This window comes from Haplochromis burtoni, unplaced genomic scaffold, assembly GCF_018398535.1.
Source record: "Haplochromis burtoni strain Fernald_Lab_line unplaced genomic scaffold, NCSU_Asbu1 Contig_306, whole genome shotgun sequence".
NCBI lineage: Eukaryota > Metazoa > Chordata > Actinopteri > Cichliformes > Cichlidae > Haplochromis > Haplochromis burtoni.
The window spans coordinates 503,809-527,450 of NW_024582667.1; the positions used below are offsets into that span (position 1 = coordinate 503,809).

The 23,642-nt window shown below is 39.8% G+C and overlaps 1 protein-coding gene across 1 annotated transcript; it reads right to left on the reverse strand.

Annotated features, from left to right (window-relative positions):
- Positions 1 to 1,104: 1,104 nt before the first annotated feature.
- On the reverse strand, positions 1,105 to 22,474 carry LOC102299247 (N-terminal EF-hand calcium-binding protein 1). Its single transcript, XM_005946369.3, has 12 exons — positions 22,169 to 22,474; positions 17,348 to 17,372; positions 11,673 to 11,781; positions 10,223 to 10,248; positions 9,868 to 9,965; positions 5,493 to 5,751; positions 5,297 to 5,376; positions 4,377 to 4,430; positions 4,165 to 4,277; positions 3,934 to 4,011; positions 3,692 to 3,783; positions 1,105 to 2,275 (listed from the first exon to the last, which is right to left on the reverse strand). Exons 1-12 carry the CDS (start codon positions 22,283 to 22,285, stop codon positions 2,247 to 2,249), a joined length of 1,080 nt encoding a protein of 359 aa, XP_005946431.1. The 5' UTR covers positions 22,286 to 22,474; the 3' UTR covers positions 1,105 to 2,246.
- Between the last annotated feature and the right edge of the window lie 1,168 nt (positions 22,475 to 23,642).

Here is a 23,642-nt window from a genome sequence, read left to right on the forward strand (position 1 = left end):
TGAATTCATGCCTTACAGACACAGTGGAACATATATATAGGCCACATAGCTGGTGGTTGTTCTGTCCCTTGCATCTTGCAGAAGTCCTGCAGTCACCGGGGAGAAAAATAGCAGCAGGGAAGGACTGTGGCGTGAGCTCTGAAGTGAAATAACGATTTCTTTCCAGCTGTAAAGGACCTCCTGCCGTCACCGCCTTCCTTTCCTATAGTTTAAATCAAAAAAGGAACCTTTGCTTTTTCTCAGGAAGCAGACATCGGGTTTCATCCCATCCACCAGCAGGGCATAAGATTTATATTTTATTATAATCATGTGAGAAACTCAGACTTAATGTACAAAGTACTTCATTTCTTACAAATGATCTGACTAATGCTATAATGAGAGACAACGTGCTACAATGAACCTTCTCAAAGCCAACCTGTGGATAATAAGTGTAATGCAGTAAAACAGTGTCAGCTCTCAAAGGAAATCCTCCAGTGTGAGGTTTATTGTACATATCTTAAGCTTAATGATGATTAGCTCTCGAACACAAAGTGCAAAAGAATCCACAACTTAAAAAGCTTATTTGCTGTACGAGTCCAATGCGACCTGCTACGCGCTCCGACGAATGAAAATAGACGGTGAATGCGAGCTATTAGCTGCTTGGTGCAAAGTTGGGGCTTAAACTTCCCAGGTTCTTTCAGGTTGTGCGCCGGGGGAGGGATTTTAAAGAGTAAGAATGAGCTAATTGCCCCAGTTTCAGTGTGAGGTGGGCTTGAAATTGCTCCGCTGCTTTGTAGACGTTTCTCAAAGGTTCTAGCTGCTGATATGACAAGCTTACATTTAAAAGATATTTCAGTCTGTCAGTCTTACTCAGGCGGGGAGAATGTAAATAATTTCCTCTTTTTTCCTGTTTCTTTGATGGCTTTCTCATATGAATTCTAATGAAATGTAATGCTGAAAGTCTTTTTTTTTTTCATTTTAAGAGCAAAGAAGAAGCTTTTATTTGCTTCTTAGGCTGTATAACACAATGGAAGGACACCTTGAGATAAAAATATATAGTGCTCGATACATGGAGTGTGCAATAACAAGCATATTGACCGTTAACAAATGACGCCTCTCTCCATGTCAGCAACATGTCAAACTTTAATTCATGCCGAAAACAAACATAGCATCCACATAACTGTACAATCTACACAAAGGAAATGAGAAACACTTTAAATGAAAGATCCAGCACATTCGTTCCTCACATGATCAAAATGTAACGTACCGAATGTCTGAATATACATTTACCAGTGATTTACAACAACTACCTACAACCTACAGCTTTCAATAATTACTGTACACGGTTCAATACACAGAACAGATTCTGCCTAATTTCTGTACTCAAAATATAAACTTATATTTGTTTGTACTGTACCATTAAACTCTTCAGATTACATACTGCAAATGTAAAATAATGGCTTTTATGTTTTATATCTAGAGTACTGCTCCTCGGTGCAGCTCGACGCCTGTTATTTCTATATTTTCAATAAACAATCTACTATAAGCATCAGTTCTTCACAATAAGGTCCATTTTTTTCTAAAGTGCAGGAGTGACACAGATGATCAGATTTCTAGATGCAGACTGTGACTGATAATTAACTATTTAATGGCTTGTCTACACCATAAGCAAAATGAGCGCTTGGTAGCAAAAGCTTTGAGGGAGACAGCAAAGCACGATACCAGAGAGAGAGAACAAAAGGGGAGGTTAATCCTACCACGATGTCTGTTTTCATCTGTACTGAGGGACAGGTGTTGAGCATTGATGGGTAGGATCAGTTATTGGTCATTGTTGACAATTATAGCTACTCTAATATGAAGCTTTGAGTGGAAAAAAAGAAAACTAGCACTGAGAAATAAGACATCATGCAAATATATTCTTTTTTCTCTTTTTTTAAATATTTGTTAGTCTATTAAATCAGCAGCAGGAAATGTGCCCGCACTGTGAAATGACCATCAGCACAGATCCTGATCACACAATAAAACATTGCATCGCCTCAGTTCTTTCTTCCCAAGGTTTAGGTTTGTTTCACTGTGGACTGATTTAACTGACCTGCCGTCTTTTTTGTTAGAACCTTGCAGCATAGCTTCGCTGAAACAATCCTGGTCATGCCATTAGGAAAAAGTTAATATCAAATAACGAACAAAAAAAAGAAGAAGAAGATGCGATTGAACAATCGCCTTGTTCTCCTGCTTTCAGGGTGTATGTTAACAGCAGCTCCGCTCCATCAGTTGTTGTTCATAATCCACCAAGAGGCTGTCAAATGAAGCAATAATTAGACGTCAGTGTTTTATGGCTTCTGCACGAGCTAAACGCATAAGCGATGGCAACAGAAAGAGAAGCTTACAATTCATGATCTAATATGTAATGGGGTAATTTACATATTAAAGCACCAATGATTGGTTTTATTGCCATCGGAGGGCAGCAGAAACAAGCTGCAAACACAATAACAACGTGGCCAACTTGTTAACGAATAATTGGCTGCCAGCACATGCAGGGTAATAATTTGTAGTCCTGTTTCAGTTCGGTTAAGGGTAGCATTGACTCTGCTTTCACCTCTGTTAAACCTGTGCAGGATACAGACAGTGATTATGTGAGATTTCTTTTAAGGAAAACATGGATAAATAAAATAGGAACTACAATGTTGGATGGTGATCATTATCAGACTTCTTTCAAATACTTCAATACTTAATGAGATACATTGTTGACAAATATTATTACACATGAATTACCTTAACTCTACAATTTCCTACAAAAAGAAGAATTAAGCTGATGGACAGAAAGCCTGCATTAACTATGTGGACCTAAGTATCAATATTTTTTACATAAGTCAGTGCTTATTTTTTAGATTTAAAATTTAACTAAGAATAATTGACGATTAAGAATAATTATCAATTGCTAAGCTTAATTGGTTCATGAATCAGTTCTTAAAATGATTCATTAATGGCTCAGTCACACTAGAGAAAAAACCTGAGGTTTCCCAGTGATTGCACTTCATTTTTTTCATATTTAGAAACTGATTGCAAATACTTGCAGTGGACCGTAGACTGCAGGGTGACAGGGTGACAGCATCAGGTCACCTTGAGGGAGGCCGTCTGTCTCCAAACAACTGCGGCCCAACTTGGACTGACTGCAATCACTCTCAGACAGATTGGCAACGGCTTGCAAATAATTGCTGTCTAGATTTCCAACAAGCTTCCATCAGTCTGAGTCAGTCTGCACCAATAAAAACAACTCATCTTCAACATGCATCTTTGCAATAGGGGACTTGTAGTAGTAGTTAATGTTAATTTCTCTTTAATGTGACATCTGGTTGTGTAGATAGCGACAGACTGAAACAGAACTGCCAATTTATCACAGTTAATCGCTGTATTATCACAAATTGCATGCAACTGTCAAGTCGTTCCCATTCAATTGCAAATTTAATTGCAGACTGACTCTACCTCATTGCTTTTTTTTCCCACTATCTTGACACAACAAAGTTGTTTTGAAGACAGCAGTTGAGCTAGTCCCTGTCTATAAAGCGACGGAAATCACAAGTTGATTGCAGATGGTTGCAGTAATTTTTAATTCCTCTAATGTGACTGTGCCATAAATAATTTGTGATTTCTGTTTATTAAATGAGCAGCTTTCAATGAGCTGCAATAATCAATTTGTTGTTTTGTTGTGTACCTGGGAGAAGCATGGTCGAGACCATTTCTGGCTCTTCCAGCGAGTCAATAACGCAGCCCTGGAAGGTCTTACTGATGGACGACTGCAGGTAGCTGACAGGAAGAAGGGATGAAAAGGATGAGACTGCCAATTTGCACCCAACAAGGCAGGAACACTTTAAAGTGAGTTTGTGAGCAGCTCAGTGTGCTGATCGAATTTCACTTGAGCACTGAAATTCTCAAAAGACATCCTCGAGTTCCTACCTCATCCAGGAGAGACGGTCCTGCCAAAATTCATACATGATGAAGCATGATCTGTCTGGCAAGTTCTGGACTGACACGCTAGAAATGAAAGGAGACAGAGGGAGAGAGAGAGAAAAAAGAGGGCAGTGGGGTTATCCCATGTCTGGGAAAATTGAAGCAATTTAAAGCAGCTGCATCAAATCACAGAGAGAGCCTGAGGCAAACGGCACAGAGGCAGATAAAAGGACATACTGGAGGTTGTTTGGCTGGATGGTAGTGGCATCTGTGTAGATTTTGAGAGCTTGCTGAAACTGCTCCACGTCTCTCTCCTTCACAGACATTTGTCTCTGGATCAGAAGTATGTTCTAGCGGAAATATTAAAGTGGCATCAGTGTTTTACATGCATATACATATAGTATCTATGTGTATATAGTAAATCTGTATTTGGCACACACTAGACTCACTGATTTATATGTCCCTGCTAATGTGTCTTCTTTGAGAGGTTCAAGATGTGGACTCTGAAAATGGGGTCATAAATATTTCAGTCAGCCACGAGCAGAACGAGAACCAGCAGCAGAAATGGCTCAGCCTCCAGTTACAGCCTGTCACAAACCATTGGCTTCCACAAGGAAGAGATCACCATGTTCATATTAACCCTCCTCCAGCCCTCACTTGTACTAAATTCTTGTCTGCAAACCCAAGATAAGAAAATGAACATGTTAACAGGCTATTTTAACATCCCCGAAGCACTGACATCTGTTCTACCTATATTATCACATGACAATTTAAATTCTAAATGAACTCTCACACCTCCAATCAAAATAATGGCTTCCTATTGCAAACTATAAGTAATTCCAAACCTTTGTACTTAAGCACCATTGGCTGTGAATTTAATCAGTGTTCTCCCTGATTGGAGCCCAACACAGTATATATGTATTCTCAGGCTGATGTATTATGCATGCTTTCCATTGTGGGTGCAGAGTCGCTCGGGTCTGCGCTTTCTACAAACTGACTCCTCTGTCAACAAGTATCTTATGCTTCAAGCAAAATTCTTGATTTGCAAACACACAAGGCCTTGAATGGTGTGCTCAACATTTCTATATGTGACAGCTAAGCCTGTGGTGAACTTTGATCCTCCCAAAAGCAGACAAAGCCTTAATGCATCTTACACTCTCTCTACCCAGCTTAGCTTCATACAGTTTATTGTTCTCTTAGGTTCAAAGCAAACCGATAAATCAAGATTTAGTGGAACATTTTATTTGCTTTCCCTCTGAGTTGATTTTGCTGTCAAAAATAAAATGCTAAAAATACACCCATGACACAAGACATCAAGCACATCTTTTGAAAAATGGAAGAAAGTGACAAAAACTTCCTTTACACAAACCTCACACTCCATCTTGTCTATGAGCTGCTCCAGCTGGTTGATCTGGGAGCCCCAGTGGTTGTCTGGCTCCACACTGACCCCTGATACCAGAAACATAACATCAGCCCAGCCCACGGAGATGATTCAATCTTAATTTTTTAATCAAACTTTATGAGAATGACCTCACGCATCCTATTCCCATTTCCCTGAAAAGTACCTGTGGTGAGCATGCCAGAGTAAGGGTCTGTTGGGGAGAGACACATGTTCTTCTGGATGCGTCGACCAGGCCTTTTGGCCATCCTCTGGATGGGCAGGTCAGCGGGCTTCTTCACTATCCTCCGTCCTGTGCAGCCCTGGTCGTGAACAGCCTCCATAGCACAATCCAGCGATGACTGAAGGGACTGCAGCTGGGTGGTGGTTTCCCTCAGCAGGAAGCGTGTCACAAACTGACCCAGCACTGACGAGCCCTGATACTCCTTCAAATACAAACGAAGAAAAGGAATCAGCTGTGATAGAAGTATCATTTGTGAAACAATTGTTACCGTAGTCCAACAATTTTTTATTTGGTCTGCTCCACTGTTGTAATAGCTGGTTCAGCCAATTCAGTTTTTATCTGAACTGGTAAGCATTGAAAATTGCTTCTTTAACTATAGAATGCAATTTCTAGAGAAACAGCACTGAGCCTGTTTTTCTGCAGGGCGTGGTTTGTGGCTTGCTGCTAAAAAAAGTTAGAGGTACACAGTTTGGCCAGAAAAGCTGAAGGGAGAAAGCATCTCAAAAATTGTCCGGCAATTTTATTAGGCCACAGCGCTACCTAATAAAGTGGCCACACATGCACTTAGTAAAAGTGGCAGCAGTGAATGTAAGAAAATAGGCCATAGGTGTACCTAATAAAGTCAGAAGAGGTGTACTTAATAATGTGGCAAAAGGGGTACCCTATAAAGTGGCTGGCCATAATTATCAGGTTAGGCTATAACCTAATAAAAATAGGTTGCCGGGTAAACTATTCGTCTGAGAAAGACTTGAGTCTGTGCTTGAAAACACATGAAATATTTCTACCCATCACAGAGAGACATGATATTCAAAGTCTTATCCAATCACAGTGAGAGACGAGATTTACATTAGCCTGTCAAACGATAATAGACCAACGAAGCAGCTCATCAAGTGTCCCTGCAGTGAGTAACCATGGCGATGGCATGAGTCTGAGTAACCAGAGGAATCTGCGTTAATCTGTGCCGAGTTTCACGCAGCACTACTCGATCAATTAGTCCACTCTAACTCTCTCAGTCGGTGGCTCCAAATTTTAGTGGTTACACATTCGCTGAACAAGCAAAAGCTCCCCAGTTTGCAAACCCCTAAAAGATTTGTGTCAGGAAGTGTATCCAGTGTAGAAATCTGCAAATATATGGAGCTACACGCTGTGACGATCGCTTGTGAAAAAGAAGCAGCCAAAAGCAGCGTTTGGGGATTTTTTTTGCAACTATGTTTTTAAATGATTAATAAGCTCTCACCCACCACTGAGCCAGTTTAGTGTGAGAGCTGTGTTTCTATGACAAACCAGATCCGTGCTGAGTAATATGAAAACATCATTTAGCCAACAACAACATATAGTGGGATGTGTTGCTTTGCAGCTATCTCACCAATAATGTAGCCTGGGGCTGATTTTCAGACATCTCTCTGAGCACTGTGAGCTTCAGGGCAGTGTCTGCTGCATTTTAGAAATCTATAAATCTTTTCAAGCTCACTTTTTGAACACAATGACCCTCAACACACTGACCATCGCACTGTGCCGTTTCCAAATTGAGTTCAGGAGAAGTGACAGCGAGACGTGATAAATGTTGGCCAGTCTTGTTCAAATCCGTGTTTCTGTACGCGTGATTTATCGGCAGAAGACGAGCTGTGCTGCACAAGTAACCTCTGTCTTTTTTTTCTGTTTTTTTCTTTTTGATGAGCAGACAGATGAGCTGCAACGCCACAGTGGATGTGTTCTTTTCACCCCAGGAGATGGTAAAAATGATAAAAAATAGCTGTACAATTAGTAATGTGTTTGGTGTAGCAATTTATTAAGTAACCCTCGTCGTAGGGAGGGCTGAAAAACACCTCGCCTTTTCAGGGAAAAGAAAGCTTTTTGACCAACTTGAAATATGAAAAATGCATGAGCTATAAGCACGTGTGATGCAGAGAAGAGAGATGAAAAGCCAGAAAGCAAGGCTGTGCTGAAGATGAGAGATGTAGAGAGAGAGAAAGCCGAATATCCTCCCGAATGAATAATAAACCTGGATACTGAAAGAGGAAGAGCAAAGAAAGAAATGCAGTCATGTGGTTGTGGTGCATTTGCGCGACGTCACGTCAGTTGGACAGCTGCGGGGTTTGTCAGCCTTAGTTACTGTCATCTACACTCCACTACTGCCCAAGCACAGTCATCAGTCACTGCAGAAGCTCCAGTGAAAATAACCTCCTGTAACCGCAGAAAGCAGCCTCATTATAAGTCTGAGTCCACATCCATTTATACTCCACCTGATTCTCATCGTTTGCCAAATACAAAATAAATATTCACCAGTCGGCTTAACATAAAGGGCTACTCGAGATCAGCACAGACTGAGCTAAGCTATCGATTAAGTCTTAGTGGAAGTTCTCTGATGCTGTTCTCCAGTGTGCCCGCCTAACACAACAGGATTACAGCCCTACTTGTCAGGGCAGGACAATTAAATCCCTACTACATCTCTTGCAATATTAAGCGTGCTGTTCTGCTCGAGCAGGTCTCAAAATACGATTTTATAACGCTCTAATTAGCATGTTTCACAGTCCAAGGATACTGTTTCTGTGAGATACTGTTTCTCTTTATCTGAAGGCAACATTCTACTTTGGGGTAGAAGGATGTGAACGAGCCAATATAATGCCGTACTGGTTGCTAGATATGAAATAATGGTGTTCAAAACAAAAACAATGAAGAAATAATGTGCATTTTAATGCTGCAGCTCACTGATGTGTTTGTAAAAAACCTAGACAGGTGGATGAAGACACAGCAAGCATTATAATTCATATTTAACTGTTTCACAGTAGCTTTGCCTGTGTGCTCTGTTAATTAGTTTACAACTCATTTCATGTTTTCATAATTAAATTGATTATTTTAGCCATTTTAAAACTGTCATTTTAAGACATCTGAGCCAATCATGTGTCAAGGATGTTGTTGTTTTTTTATTTAAACTTAGTACTGCCTTCAATTTGTAAAATCCAGGTCACAGTAGCATATGTGATTTGGCTCTGCCATTTCTTTCTTTGCCTCCTCCATATGTGTCTTCTCCGCCTCCAGTATTTCTGCACTTGCTTCAGCATCTTTTCCTGACATTCATTATCTTGATGGTCCATCATATTCTCATTGCAGATCTTTCCTTCCATTCCTCACTTGTCGATTTTCCTATTTCAGATTTTTATTTTGTCGCTTCATTTTTTTGTAGACTGTCTCCTTCCACCTTCTTCTTTTTTATTTATTTAGGCTGTATTTAGTCTTAGCTTCATTCTTCTGCACCACATTTTCTCTCTCTGCTATCTCTTTTCAGAGGTTCTCCTCCTGAGAGCTGCATTTTGCCATCAAAGCCTTTCAGTGAGCCTGGCAGAGAAACGCTCCTTCTCATGCACCAGTTCCTGTATTTTACCGTCCCTATGCCTGAGCTGGTCCTTCACTTCCTTTACCTCCTGCTGGTATTTGCTTGATAGATTTTCTCTGTGTGCCTCCAGCTGTCTGCACAAATAAGTGCACACATTAATATTCCCATCAACCTCAGCTTTACTTTCTGTTTTATACTAGTTAGACATTTCAGCCATAGTCATATATGTACGGCACCGGCCACTTTATTAGATACGCCGTTCAACTGTTCATTATTGCAAATATTTAACCAGCCAATCACATGCACACAACTCGCTGCATTTAGGCATGCATTCTGATGCAAAGCGAGCATCAAAATGGAGAAAAAGGCGAGTAAAGTGACTTTGATTATAGCATAATTATTGGTGCCAGACAGGCTATTTCAGAAACAGCTGAATTAACTTAAAGCTTGACAGTCACCAGCTCTCAACCCAACAGAGCACCTTTGTGATGTGTTGTAACAGGAAACAAGTATCATGGATTCAGTTCTTTACATCATTAATATTTATATATTCATCTGTGTGGCCATCTTTAATAAGTCCACCAACTCTAATTTGACCATCTGCAAATGAGGTCAAAATGTTGAGGTTGCATGAAAACTGCTTTACTCCCACCTTGCTGGTTAGTTACCCAGGCGATTTACAACAGCAACAGCTGCCATGTTTATCAAGCCTTGTAAGAGAAAGCATCTTTTAAAGGTCTTTGAGCTCATGTTTGAAAATGTACTGTCAGAGTCACTCACGATGGGAAATATTCACTGCAACAGCACACTGATCGCAAAGACCGTGGCAGCGTTTTAAACTGACAGCTGAGACAGTAACAGGAAAGTTTTAACACATCAAAGGATCGAGGATGCTTATGGATTACTGGAAAGATATTGTGCTGTTTATATTTCTTGGCATGCAAAAATCCACACAGCACAGGGGTGAAAGGAAGCATAACCAACCTCTTTAGTTTTATCCATGGCCTTCAGAATGGCCACATTCAGCTTTTCCAGAGCAGACAGGACATTGACGTATTCTCCCAGGTGTGGAGTGAAGTACTCTGGAATGGGAGAAGACCTGTTACTTATTATAATCTGGTTCGTGTTGGACTAGCACAACACAAGTAGTGCTTTTCACAAGAGGATCAGTATCTGGCAACAAATCAGTCAGCAACACTGATGCACACACATCTTTGAGTTATTGTCACTATCAGACCAACATCAACAGCTAAAAGCATAGAAACTTCCCCCGTTCATGATAAACACACATGAATTTTAAAGTAAAGTCGGTAAAATTAAATAAATAAAAGATAGTTACCGGAGAGTTTGTCTATGTCCAGGTTGCTGTGAGGGAGTCACAAAGAAACAAAAGAACCATGTTAATGAAACTTGTCTATCACACTAAGGCCTCAACTCTTCCTGTCAAAGACCACAAAGACTCTTTTTTAATGGAGTTTGCATGTTTTTCCCATTCGCCCGAGTTCACTCCAGGTATCTGACTTCTTCCTACATTGTAAAGTATGGTAGGAGCTGATGTTAATTCAAATAGTAGTTGGTCTAATCGTGTGCAAGTCCTTTGATGCGCTGGCATCTTATACATTCTATACATGGAGTTAGCCACTTCTTGCCCAATGCCGGGTGGAGCAGGGATACAACCTCCAAAACTCTAGCTGGATAAGCAGTTACGAGGCTTGGCCTATATTGCAAAGGGGATGATCCCCACTGACTGACTTAAGGTAACTATCTTGTTTCTGTTGTTTCTTCTACTGAAACAGACACATACTCTACAGGAAGCTTTTTGAAGGACCAACTGTTTTTGTTGAATGGTTCTGGTTACCATCTTGGTGAGCAGTTGGAGCTTAAATCATACTTTTTATTTGTTTTTGTTTCTAATGTCTCTGTAAAGCACTTTGAATCACCTTGTTGTTGAATTGTGCTATACAAATAAATTTGCCTTGCCTTGCCTTGCCTTTGGCACAAGGTGTAAACATGGTGACACCTCACTTAAGACGCTTAGTTTAAAAGCCCTCGGTATGTGACTCTTACAGTTTGCGCAAAATCACTTCTCCTCTTAATCATCTCTTAACCACAGACACGATAAACATACCTGTAGATTCTGACAATCTAAGATAATTAATACTGAACAAAAATAGATTAACTGCCCACTGTTAGTAAATGTTATAAAAACACCAGGAATAAAGCAAAATACTCCTCATATTTATATATAGCTGTCCATAGATTTGTAACTATGCTGAAAACAGAAAAAGCTGTTATCTCCTTCAATCACCTTTCATGAATGGTTATCTGATTGTGTAACCTTATAAAACATTTTGTTTTGTTATAATTTGTTATAAATTTGATATTTTAGCGTTTCATTGCGATGCTGTGCAACCCTCTTGCTAACAGTATAGCAATGAGGTTGAGTAGCATAGATTAAACCACTTGAAATGTCTTCACTGTGACTGGTTGGAGCTTCCATCACTATTGTTCTCTCAGACACAAAAAAAGGTTTCTTGGGTGTTTTTATACCAACAGGCATTTTACAGGTGAATGTTTATATATCTTACAGACATATCTTTGCTAATGAGCTAATCAAGCAGGCTGCTGCAAGCCCTCTGGCTTTCACGCAAGAATTAAGGCTTTATGAAATATTAGCATCATATTATTTGAAGCGCAGTATTGACATTTCACTGCCAGACAGCAGGAAAGCAGGAGGGGCTACAGATGGCAGCAGAATTGGAGGACATCCAAAAGGAAGATCAGCTTACTCTGTCTGCTGCCTATCGATGGAGTAATACAGCTCCTGCATCTGCTCATCAGTGAGGATGCCATCGGTGAAATATGACTGGAACTCCTCCAAGTTCAGCTTCCCATCATCTGAAAGGAGAGATGCTTGTGAAAGTTACACCTAGCTGAAGCCTCAGTGTTTCAGCATCTGAATGAAGAGTTTGCCCATAATCGAGTGTAAAGGAACAAAGACACTTTGTCTCTGTGATGCAAACACATTACTGATGAACACAGAGGTGTTACTGCAAAAAAAATACTTCTGATGAACCGCCCTAGTCCTAAATTCTGTCTTGGTTTACTGTAATGTAACCCTAAAAAGATGGTAAAACTTCCCCTCAACCATTGTTACAATAAATCATCATTCTTTTAATACTGATAAGAGCTGGATTTCCAACTTTGCAGAGTAATAATAATCTAACTGAGCACCAGATTTTCTGTTCAAAAGTTGACTATTAACACCGTCTGATTTCTTCACTGAAACGAGAGAAGAAAATTGGCAAGCCAATGTACCCGCTGTTTCAAGTTCTGCAACAGTTCATTTCTATCACTCCAGTTTCTGGACAATCATCACATGAGCACAGTTTGTAACCAGTCTGATACCAACATGTTCAGCATCTGATGCCTTGTGCCGCACAGCTTGCAGGGTCCAGACCTAACCAGTAACAAGAGGTAAACGCAGAGCTCACAAACACGCCACCACCAACTTCTTTCTGTAGGCGCTGAAACCTTCAGAGACCCACACGCCAGCCCTCGCTCACAGCCCTGAGCCAGAAGTAAATCATGTCATATTTTGACTTCGCATCAGCTCGCGCTGTGGATAATTCTGGACACGATCCACTTGCGGGAAAGTCCTCCCAGCAAAATGTATCATCACTGAACATTTGTTGCAGTGTGGCTAAATAAACGCCAGCTGGAAGATGAAGCTATTAAAGGAGAAAGAATCGCAGTGAATTTCTCAAACTTTCCCTGTTTAAAAAATAAAAATCTCCACAAGATGTGGGAGTAAACACAATCTGTTGCACCTCTGACTCACTCTCCAGCCTTCTCCATCGGAGTTGCTTTGGGTTTGAGATTCACACCACATTAAGGCGGCCGAGTGCAGTGCAGTTCAGATGGCGCATTATGCAAGTGCAGCTTTAAAGATCAAAGCGGCAGTGGTATAACGGCTGATCTCCTGGCTATCTGCAGTGTTTATCTAGCAAACGAATAGAGTATATTCATGTACTTCATCTACAGGACTCCTGACCTGCGCTCAGTTTCACTATTTAATGGGCAAAAATGAGATCTAAAGATACTAAGTAAATATAACTGATAGCGCTTTTAGTTGTCCCCCCAAAAAGGATAATAATCAAAGGAAAGGATGGGAGAAAGTACTGGATTGGTGCATCTGGAATAATATTAGTTGATCATATCAGTGACACCTTCAGGTGTTTGATAATTTAAAAAACGACTACAAAATAGACTTTATAATTACAGATATTCTAAATGTACATGCATGTATTTCTCAAACTATAAATACATGCTGTAAATTCAACATAAAAACATAGCAGGCTATGACAGCAGTCTGCATATTTTCCTCCATAACACCCAGGAGCGTGCACAAAATGCACAGCGGTGCATTGCACTAATGCACAACACAAACGTCTTTCTCTGAGGCTGCACACTATGAGAGTGGCCAAATTTCCTCTCAAGAGAATACTGTGAGTTATTTTATTATGAAGCTCGTGCAACACTTTTTCACACCGTTTAGGGTGGATCTATCTCATCATGAACGTGACTTTGTTGTAATGTGTCTTAATTCCACTGTTAGTTAAAGCTGGCTAATGTCACCTCTCAGACAGAGATTTTTTTAAAAACTATTCCTGTTTTGCGTCAGTTTATTCCAGGGCTTTTCGACAAACTAATGTCAATAAACACCTCCACAGGGAAATTTAAAGAGCTACTAAGACAGTTGCAAAATCTCATGACAGAAGCAAAGCAGCTCGCTGGCTTTAATTGTTTCACTTCACACTGACTAAAATTGCAGCTCTAACTGCAACCTAAACGACACGATCGCCCCCGTACTGAAGAGCATTTCTTTCCAGCAACACTTCCCTTGAGGAAATTCTGAACCTAAAAGGGCTAAGACTGCAGCACTGCTAAAAATTCATAAAGCCCATCGGTGCGATTCAGTTGAAAAGCAGAGGTGAGAACAGGCCGGAGATAAAAACATCCTGTATGTGTTGCCTCAAAGAGCAAGTGTATGAAATCGATTACCAATCAGCAGAGGAGCGGAAAAATGAATGCGCAGCAATATTACCCAAAGTTCATTTCCAACCATGAATGCCAAACAATGCCAACAACAGCGGGTTTATGATATCTTTAGACTATGAATTATTGGTCATTTATTACTAAATAGACTAACTGATGGTTAATTGCAGACCTACTAGTTTATTGAATTTGTTGATAGTGATTTTTGACCACATTTGCACCTCACAAACTGAACAAGATGACAAAGGTGATGTAGCGATACAGCGAGCGCGGCATCACTTTTGCACATCCCTGCAATTCTGCTGCTGTTGGCACCTGTCTCTCTGCTCCAGCACCAAATGCCTTAACAATTAGACAGCTGCAAAAGATCATGTATGTGCAGCCAAAAACTTACAAAACACCCTCAGATATCAGCCTTTTTCATATTTTTTTTAATCTACTAAATGCATTTGAAACTTGGTTTTGAAATACAAAAAGAACAAATCAACAACAAAAGGAAAAATGAATGAAAAGAAGCGTAGAGAAAAATCCCTGGGTTGAGAATACACCTCATCATATAGAGCACATCTCCATGAGTTGATTTGTTTTTTCATCTCCAGACCTAATTGCTGATTTGTGCTTTTCATGGCTGTTATTGTTTTTTTCCTGGTGATAAAAGTGAATCTCAGCAAAGTGAATCTCAGCAAACAGCCTGTAGATTAAAAGCATTTAGCATCTACTTCATATTTGTGCAGTTGCATTTTTGGTCTATTAAAAATGTAATTCCTGATTACAATAGCAAAGAGGAGTGTAGTGGGCTGGCAGACAGCCCTCATTAAAATCCACAGTACAAGAAGTATATCATGGCAGCCTACTCAGCACTGATTGGAAGGCGGCACTTTCCTCTTCAGTGCACAGCTCAGTGAGTTTGAGGAAATAAGAGCCAAGCAGAGTTTAGCTGCAAAATGAAGATAACGAACACAAGAATGCTGCAAAGTTTTCGTTCTTTCTACAAAGAGTGTGAGCGCTGGGGCGTGTCAGGCTGAAAACACAAACCACGAGGAGCAGACCTGAACCGTCACAAAATGCTGTCACAGCACTGTACATTTTTATGCTCATTAACATCATTTTCTGAAGAAAAAAAGGCAGAATTTTTGTAGTTGCACTAGCACAGTGAATTTTAATTCATATATTTAAGTGCAGACATTCAGCTTTAATTCAAGGTGTTTAACGGGGTTTTGCATTTACTTTTAAGAATTGCAGTTATTTTTATTCACAGTCCCCTATTTTTGGAGGGTCTAAACTAATTGAACATGCTAATTTTGAATTTAAGGGCTGATTTTATAACTAGGATGAAAAAGCCTCGCAGAGAATGACTGCCTGACTGTCATCACATACCATGGACATCATCAAATGCTGTGTTTCTTCCCTTGACATACTCTGCTAGGTCTTTACTGCAGCAGCCTGTAGTTGCTGCTTGTGTTTGGGTCTCTCTGTATTCATTTTGTATTTGATAACTGAACTGAACTGACTCTGCCTTTGAAGTATATCCCATTTCTTTTTCTTGAGAAACTCTTGGGTTGCTTTTGCAGTATGCTTTTGGGTTGTTATCCTTTTGGACTGTGAAGAGCTGAATGATCAGTTTTACAACATTTGAATGAATGAATCTGAGGAGAGTATAGCCCTGTACACTTCACAGTTCATCCTGCTACTTCTATCAGCAGCTACATCGTCACTTAACGCCAGTGATCCACTGGCAGTCATTCACACCACACATTGCCTACACCGTATTTGACAGATGGTGTGGTATGCTTCATGAGCTCTTTCTTTATCATTCTGGTACGAGTTAACCTTGGTTTCTTCTGTCTAAAGATTTTTTTTCCAGGCTTTTCTAGAAGTTTAAGTCTAAGTTCTTGACGTAGATGTTTTTGTTTTTTGGGGGGCAACCAATCAACAGGGGGTAAAGTTGTTTTTAGTATCCAAGGAAATAATTCTGTCATCATGCACTTTACTTGTCTTCTGTGGTCTTTCAGTCTGAACTGGTCAGTTAATTGGTTCCTTGAATAAATTTACCAGATTACAGATTTGGCTGCTTCTAAAATTTTTACCTAATAGGGTTGTATTGGGGGGGGGGCTTAGTTACAGTGAAAAGACACTTACGACATTATGTCATGAAACTCCTCCATGAGCCTCTGGACATGGGGGATTGTGCATTAAATTGGCTGCAGTTCCCAAATAATTGATGCATATTTCTTGTTCAACCCCTTGAATAGAAGCTTAAAGTCTGCACTTCACATATTGAATATTTTATTTGTAATTCACTCTGGTAGTGAACAGAAGAACTACAAAAATTAGGTCTCTGTCCAACAAATTATGGACCTTACTGTACGCTCCCACCTTTGCTGCCTTCCAGCTGCTATGCTCTTCACTTATTATCACCTAACACTCAGCCTCAAAGAAGAAAAATCCACCCGCCCTTTATTTCTATTTTCATAACAGACCCAAAGAAAAAAATTCATCTTTTATGTGCCAATTTATAATTCACAAACTGAAGGGCTGTTTTCACATCTCAGTATCTTCACACGAGCTGTGGGGCACCCCGGAAAACCTCTGCTCATGGCGGCACGTTGCATCATTAATCCTGCTCTTACGCAACACGTTCAACGTCCTCCGGAGGGAAGCGATCAGAGTCCGTAGATACTCTACACGCATTAATAACTCAACACTTTTGCATTTTACATTCCATTAACTGAAGATGCAGCGCATGAATACAAAATTGAGAACAGAAACATTTCCCTGTTTGTCAGCGGTGTTTTTCAAGCAACACTAAATTCTCTGCGTTCTCCTAGGAGACATTGATGTAGCAAATTCCCTTTGAAGTAAAGAGGTGAAACTGCATCGCTTTAATCAAGCGAAACAGGGACACGTTTACGCAGAGAAAACATTGAATTTACATTTATTGCAATTCTCAGGTGAGTTTGCACCACTCGAAGTTAAAATGTGTTTTCTACAAAGGAGAGCAGAGCCAGCCAAGGCAACAGTTTTTCTATAGTTAGATCATTTGCATATGCATTACCTCACTATATGTGTTATTTATATCCATGACTATCACTGAGATGAGCAGTGGTGCTGGCAATGCACTGATATGAACAATGCCTTTAGGGTGAACTGTAGGAGTTCATCCTGTCAAATCCAATCCCATCACAAAACCAAAAAATAAATAAAAATGCAGCTGGACCTGACCCCAGTTATTCAAATCCTCTGCATCTCACAAGGATGGCGATACAATTAAATGATTAAATGGAAGAATAAGTTCCACCAAGGCCACTGTCTGAACGAAGCCACCAAAGCTACATCCTTCAACAAAATTTTAATTGACTTTTAATTAACCGTTCAATCCAATTAGATTTGCATTTTGCTTACTCACCGTTTTTGTCTGCACGGCGTAAAATCTGCAAGAAAAGAGAAAAGTTGTGATTAGGTGTTAAGGTCCGCAAGCACAATATTTTAACACGGGCAATTGAGATGTGTAGCACTAGGCTGACATTAACCGACACAAGGATTTTTGTATTTTGAAGCCATCCAGTGAGAAGTTAAAGATGTATGAGGCAATTTATTTGTGTGAGATGAAACTTAGCCCATTCTTCTCTTTCTGTATGAGCAGCAAAATGTTTAAGGGGAGATGTAATTTCCTCATTTCAATAACAAAAGAGACACGAAATATCTCAGGAAATGCAATACTGACATTTGTGTGGCGCCCAGAGGAGTTTCAGAGTGAAACCTTTCATGCTTTTTTTCCTCCGCAGGGGCTGTCATGCTTACAGTTTTGTGAAAAGACTGCAGAAGCAACACTCCTTTATAGTCACTATTTATACCATGAATAGTAATCCTTCTTATCTAAAGCCTTATCATCAATAACACCAAATCTTTTTTTGCTAATCAGTTACCGTGTGTGGATCAATAGAGTCCAGTGTCTGACGGATTAACCGCGTCATTACACTGGAGTGGTGAAGCCGCATTCAGCTGTCACTTTTCAAGCACATCGGAGTGTGAAGGCTTCAATACACTCTGCTGACATCGAGCATTTAAACAGAATCTCTCCTCCATTGAAGACACACTGTACTGTGCAAAAGTCCCAAGCGTCACTTCTTTTTTTTAGCATTGAAATATGTGCAACCACACATGGAAATACAACATACAAGGAAAACACAGAGTGCAGAGTTCTAATAGCTTGAAAATCAATATTTGGTATGACCACCATTAATAATAATCAATATACCCTAAACTCTCTTAGAAAAGCTTTCTCGTAGCCTTCAGGAATAGATCTCCAGGCTTTGAAAGAGCTGTTTTTAAAATTCAGTCACAGAGCAGATAATCAGTCAGCAGGCAATCTTTGGTACATCCCCGAAAAAGGTCCTGGGGGTGAGGAGAGGTAACGTAAAAGTGGAAAGAGGTCAGTTTGAAACGTTTTACTGCTGAGAGGTTAACAGAGGGAAGCATCAAGCATACAGTACTTAGCTTCAGGGAGACCCAAGGCCAACACAACAAACAAAACAGCTCTAACTTAAAGCGAAACTTAGCCAAACAAAAAGACTACACTTCAATTTCCTATCACCCGAGGAAAAACAGGGGAAAAGGGTGGATATTTAAAAAATGGCAGCTCTCCCCTATAAGCTTCCTCCAGGCACTGTAGCAGAAGGTAAACAAAGGCCAAACCAGCTGCAGTTTGCAATCGACATCAAGCTAGCCAGCCAGAGTCCTAAGTGTTTCTAACAATCAACAGTTTCAATTGTATGACCATGAAGGGTTTGGACATGGTGTGTGCTGGATAGTTTACGGCAATATCTTGCATTTATTTTGAATCAGACTTAAAATCATGTTTATGTGTGATAAGAGATTTCTGAATTTGAGCAAAAGCAGGCTGTAGATTTGCAATGGCCAGATCATGAGAGGACCCAGCTACATAATAAATTATGTCATCTATATGAAATTGCATAAAATTGTATAAAATATTGTATAAAATTCTGTCTCCCTATGCTCCCTCCTTTTCTCCTCACCCCAATCGGGTATGGCAGCTACTCCCTGAGCATGCTTGTACCAGAGGTTTCTTCCTGCTAAAAGGGAGTTTTTCCTTCCCACTGTCACCAAACGCTTGCTCGTATGGGGGAAGTGTGGTTGTTGGGGTTTCTTTCTAATATTCTAGGATCTTGACCTTACAATATAAGGTGTCTTGAGGGCACTGTTGTTGTGAATGGCTGCAATATAAACAGAGAACTGGACTGAATTGAGTTTTCTGAAGTGGCAGAAACAATATTGTTTTTGCAGCTCTGAATATTTAGTGGAGGATATATAGACTCAGAGATGCTTTTTCTTTGTTACACAAAAAAAGTCCAGTAGAACTGTAGGGGTGATAAAAAAGCCTTGCAAATATCTGACTTCCTAGTTATGTACCGATTTTCAAAACAGTTTTTTTAAAAGAAGGGACGGAGGCAGACGTTTTAAAGGCTTTCCAGAGATATTTGTGTAAAAATAAATCAGATTTGGCTTTTCTAATGAGTCTAATACAATACATGCATACTTTGTACTAAAAATGTTGCCAATCAGATTGATGGTTTTTGCCAACTTCCAGACTGCATCTGAAGCATTTTCTTTAGATCAAAACTAAAGAAAATGGAACAAAATGCTTATAGATGGAATTAAAAATATGTCCTATGCTAAGCTGTCTGTTATGTGTAGACACAGGACTGGTTCATGCCTTGAGCAGGGTGCCTTTTATATGCTTAAATGAGTCACAGGTCAGTGCTGGGTGACTTAAAAAACAAACAAACTAAATTCCTCTGAAAAATGTTGGGTACAAGGACTGGACTGAAAAACCAGGAGAAATTTTGCTCAACACCACGTTTAAAAAGTTACAAGAAGGTCTGGCTCATTGGCAGAAAAATATTTAAAAATGAGGGATGTCTCAAGACTTTTGCACAGCATGTACACAACAAAAACTGTACTCACGATTCAATCCAGTGACCACATAAGGGCAATGCTTGAACCCGACTACAAATCATGCATTTGCATTTATTATTGTTGAGTGTAATACCAACAAAATCATGCTGTTACATTGTGTTTTCATCAATAGGTACACTGTAGTGCCTTACATCAAAACATTAATGTAACAGGGACAAAGCATAATACAGACCTGATGTTCACTAATGATGACATGTCATTAGCTGACTGGCTAAAGGGTTACTTGTGATAAAGCTAAGATGGCATAAGGACTTGAATACAGGTCTGATGAAGTACAAGAGCTAAGATTTACGGCCCTTCTGTGGGAGGCTGGTGGAGTCGATGGTGGTGTTGTTATCCCACAGAGCCAATGAAGACATTCTAAAAGTAGCAGCATGGATGCTACTCAGTTAAAAAAAAATCAGTCACTGCGGTAAGCTGGTAAGTCACAGTGAGTCCTTAATAAACTACAGAGAGCTACATCTTCTTATCTCTATGCCATCCATTACACGGACGGCACTGAAAATAGTTATTATATCAAAAAGACTAAAAAAGAGAAAACTTGGGAATGTGAAAGATTGAAGTCTGAGTCTGTTAAACCGAGTCCTTCAGTGTATCTAATTAAATAGACAAATGGTAAAAAACACAAAAAGGTCCCTGAAGCCAAACGGAGCTGTGAAGTGACTGTGCAGAAAATGAAAAACATAGATTTAAAAGTAACATATTACGCTAATTTCTGACATTTTCTTTTAGCCATGCATTACTAAACCTTCAAAATAATCCGTATTTCTCTTATAGTGGATCTTGATGCTGCACCTCATGACCTCATGATTCAAATGTTTGTCCATGTTAATTATGAACATACATGCCTGGAGTAGTAATCAAGTATATTAACATGGCAGAAAATAAGAAAAAGCTTACAGGATCTCTTACTACGTGTGTGTAACAGCATTAATTATTTGTGTGGAAGACAGTAAATAAAAAGAGGGGACTCACTGCAGGTCAATGACATGCTATTTGGAGCAGGGATGTATAGAGATCACGACAGTAAACAGAGAAAAGATGCTTTAAAATGAGATCCAACTCTTATTTCCTACAACTAGAATACATGTCATTCATAAGTCTCAACATTAGCAATGCCCACCACTTGGCTGCCACCTGGAAACACATCTGGGCACTGATTTGAGCAGTTATTTTAATGCTTAGTCTGAATGAAGTGTAATTTCAAGTGAGCCAAATCTAATCACTAATACTTTTGTTAATGCAAGTGTGTGTTAATGCAGGCTTTAACCGCCTTTTCCCCACTGAAAGCTTTACTTCTGCCACTGTCTTAGATTTTCATTTCAGAATTGCTGAGTCCCATGTCTCTGTTATTATCTCTCATACTGGGTTCATTAAAGAAAACGCCTACTTGGAGGTAACGCAGTGCTGGCTCGAGAGAATGGCCGCTAACTGCGTTTAAACCAATTGTGCACTCGCTGCAGTCTGATTTCCCCGTTGCTGGCCAATGATCTGCCTTGAGGAAAGTGAATTTAATTTGCAGCCTGCTGTCAGAAAGTCTAACACTGGGAAATTATGCTGCTAATTCGCTGTCTTCTTATTTGTGGCTAACTACGGAGTCATTGTGGCACAAAACACAAAGCATTTCTTTGAGCAGCTTAGTTTGGGCACATTTATGTAGTAGGATATTGTAATTTCCAGAGTTAAGAATTAAACTGTAGGATCTTTTTACTTGTGAAAGGCATTTTTATTATTATTTTCAGAGTGAGGGGAAAATCATATCATGCAGTAATAACATATTTGATCTAGTGCATGACCCTTAATATTTTGTTAGAAATTTGAAATAAAAAGGCTGCACTGCATTTCTTAGCAGGTAAAAGGTCAGTCCCATCAAAGAAAATATGTCAGATTGCTTCGTCCGGGATATCTGTGTTTTGTAATTGACGCAATGATGTGCATGCATTCACCTTTCTTACATAATAGTGCTGCTGCCAAACTCACACGTGAATAGTAGACTGGCATTAACTCAGTATGAACCAAAGAGAAGAATGAAGAACAGTGGATTACTCATCCTGCGCTTTTGTTAAACGACCCCCAGAAGGTGGACACGAGCAGAACACGTTCAAATGCAATCACACACAAGACTACTGAGAAAAATACGTTTTAAAAAAAGATGTATTATTAAGAAATGACATATGTGTTTCTTTAAAAAAATATATCTTCCAACTATAAAAACACACTATGTACTTACATCCTGAAATAATGAGATCCCTTGATTGTGCTTGTGGTCAAGCTCCTGCCGCTTTCTCAAGTGTTCGTGCTTGGCAGACTGAAGACACATGGTGATGAGCTCTGTGCAGGCTAGCATCTTGCTGCTTCCCTTCAAAATTTGATGCTTTTTCGTCTTCTTCTTGTTGATGTCTTATGGAGAGGTTGCCCTTGCCAGGGAGGATGATGATGCTGGTCCTGTGATCCAGTCAGGGATGAGCTAAACCCTGCCTGCTGCCCTCTGCCTGCAGCCCGCCGCCTGCGCGTCTACGGCAGCAGAAAAACTCCGCCTCTACACGACCCCGAAGCAGCGATTCATAAAAGTCCGAGGAATGCATCATCTCCACCTGCTGGTGAGAGTGCACAGACGCTGTCACGTGATCGGGTAATTATAGGCCGGCTGAAGGAGGATAAAGAGAGAAAAAACAAAAAAAGGAGCTCCTGATATATTGATTTATTACTCGCACTGTGATCAGTGATGCGTTTAAGAGAAGTGAAGAAGAGAGTCCAGGCAGGGTGGAGAGTACTGTCGTGGTAGGGGTGGGGTATCTGTGACAGAAGGATGGCAGCAAGAGCTTTTCACTCTTGCTGAGACCTGCTAGATGTGTGGTTTGGTGGAGACGGTGGCTCTAAAAAAAGACAGAACGCAGAGGTGGAGGCGGCAGAGTCAAGGTTTCCATTGGGGGTGACCGGGATGGAGAGGAATAGAGATGAGTAAGATGGGACAGCTCATGTTGAGCGGAGAGAAAGTTCGAGAGGCAAGGTTGAGATGGTTGGGACCATCTTAACTAAAACTAAACTTAAAACTAAATCTGAAAAAAAGTTAGTTAACTAAAATAAAAATAGGAGGTAGACTTTTGAAAAAATAAAATCTAACTAAAACGGTAAAATTTGGGAAAAAAACTAAACTCACATGAAATTACAGAGGAAATCTGCTTAGTATTTGTTAGTTTAGTTTAAACATTTTTTCTAATGACAACTTGCCTGATGAGGCATTGATGGAGGTGTTTACTGAGACTTTGGATGTCTACAAGAAGCTGTCAGCAGTTAATGGACTCTATATTGTTGTTTATTATGAAATATTCTCTATGTGGTTCTTAGTTTGTTTAGTCTTTACTTTTTCATCTTATATTTCCTTATTATTTTGAACCTTTGTTTCTTAGTTGAATTTGCTGTTAGTATGAGAGCTTATTAGTTCCTTTCATCACTTTGTCCCCATTTCAGGTTTATTACCGTCTGTGTTTACAGTCTGTCTACAGAGTCTCCATTTGGGTCATCTCATTCAACAGTTTACGACTATAAATCAGTATGAATTGAATGCTCCAATTATGTTTTTAAATAAACCTTTTAAGTGGCAGTGCAGTGCCGTTGTAAAGTAAGAAATGCCACAATTATTTGTGCTGTTTATGCTCTAGGTAGCCCTTAACACACGTTTAATGCAATCAGCCAAAATTATA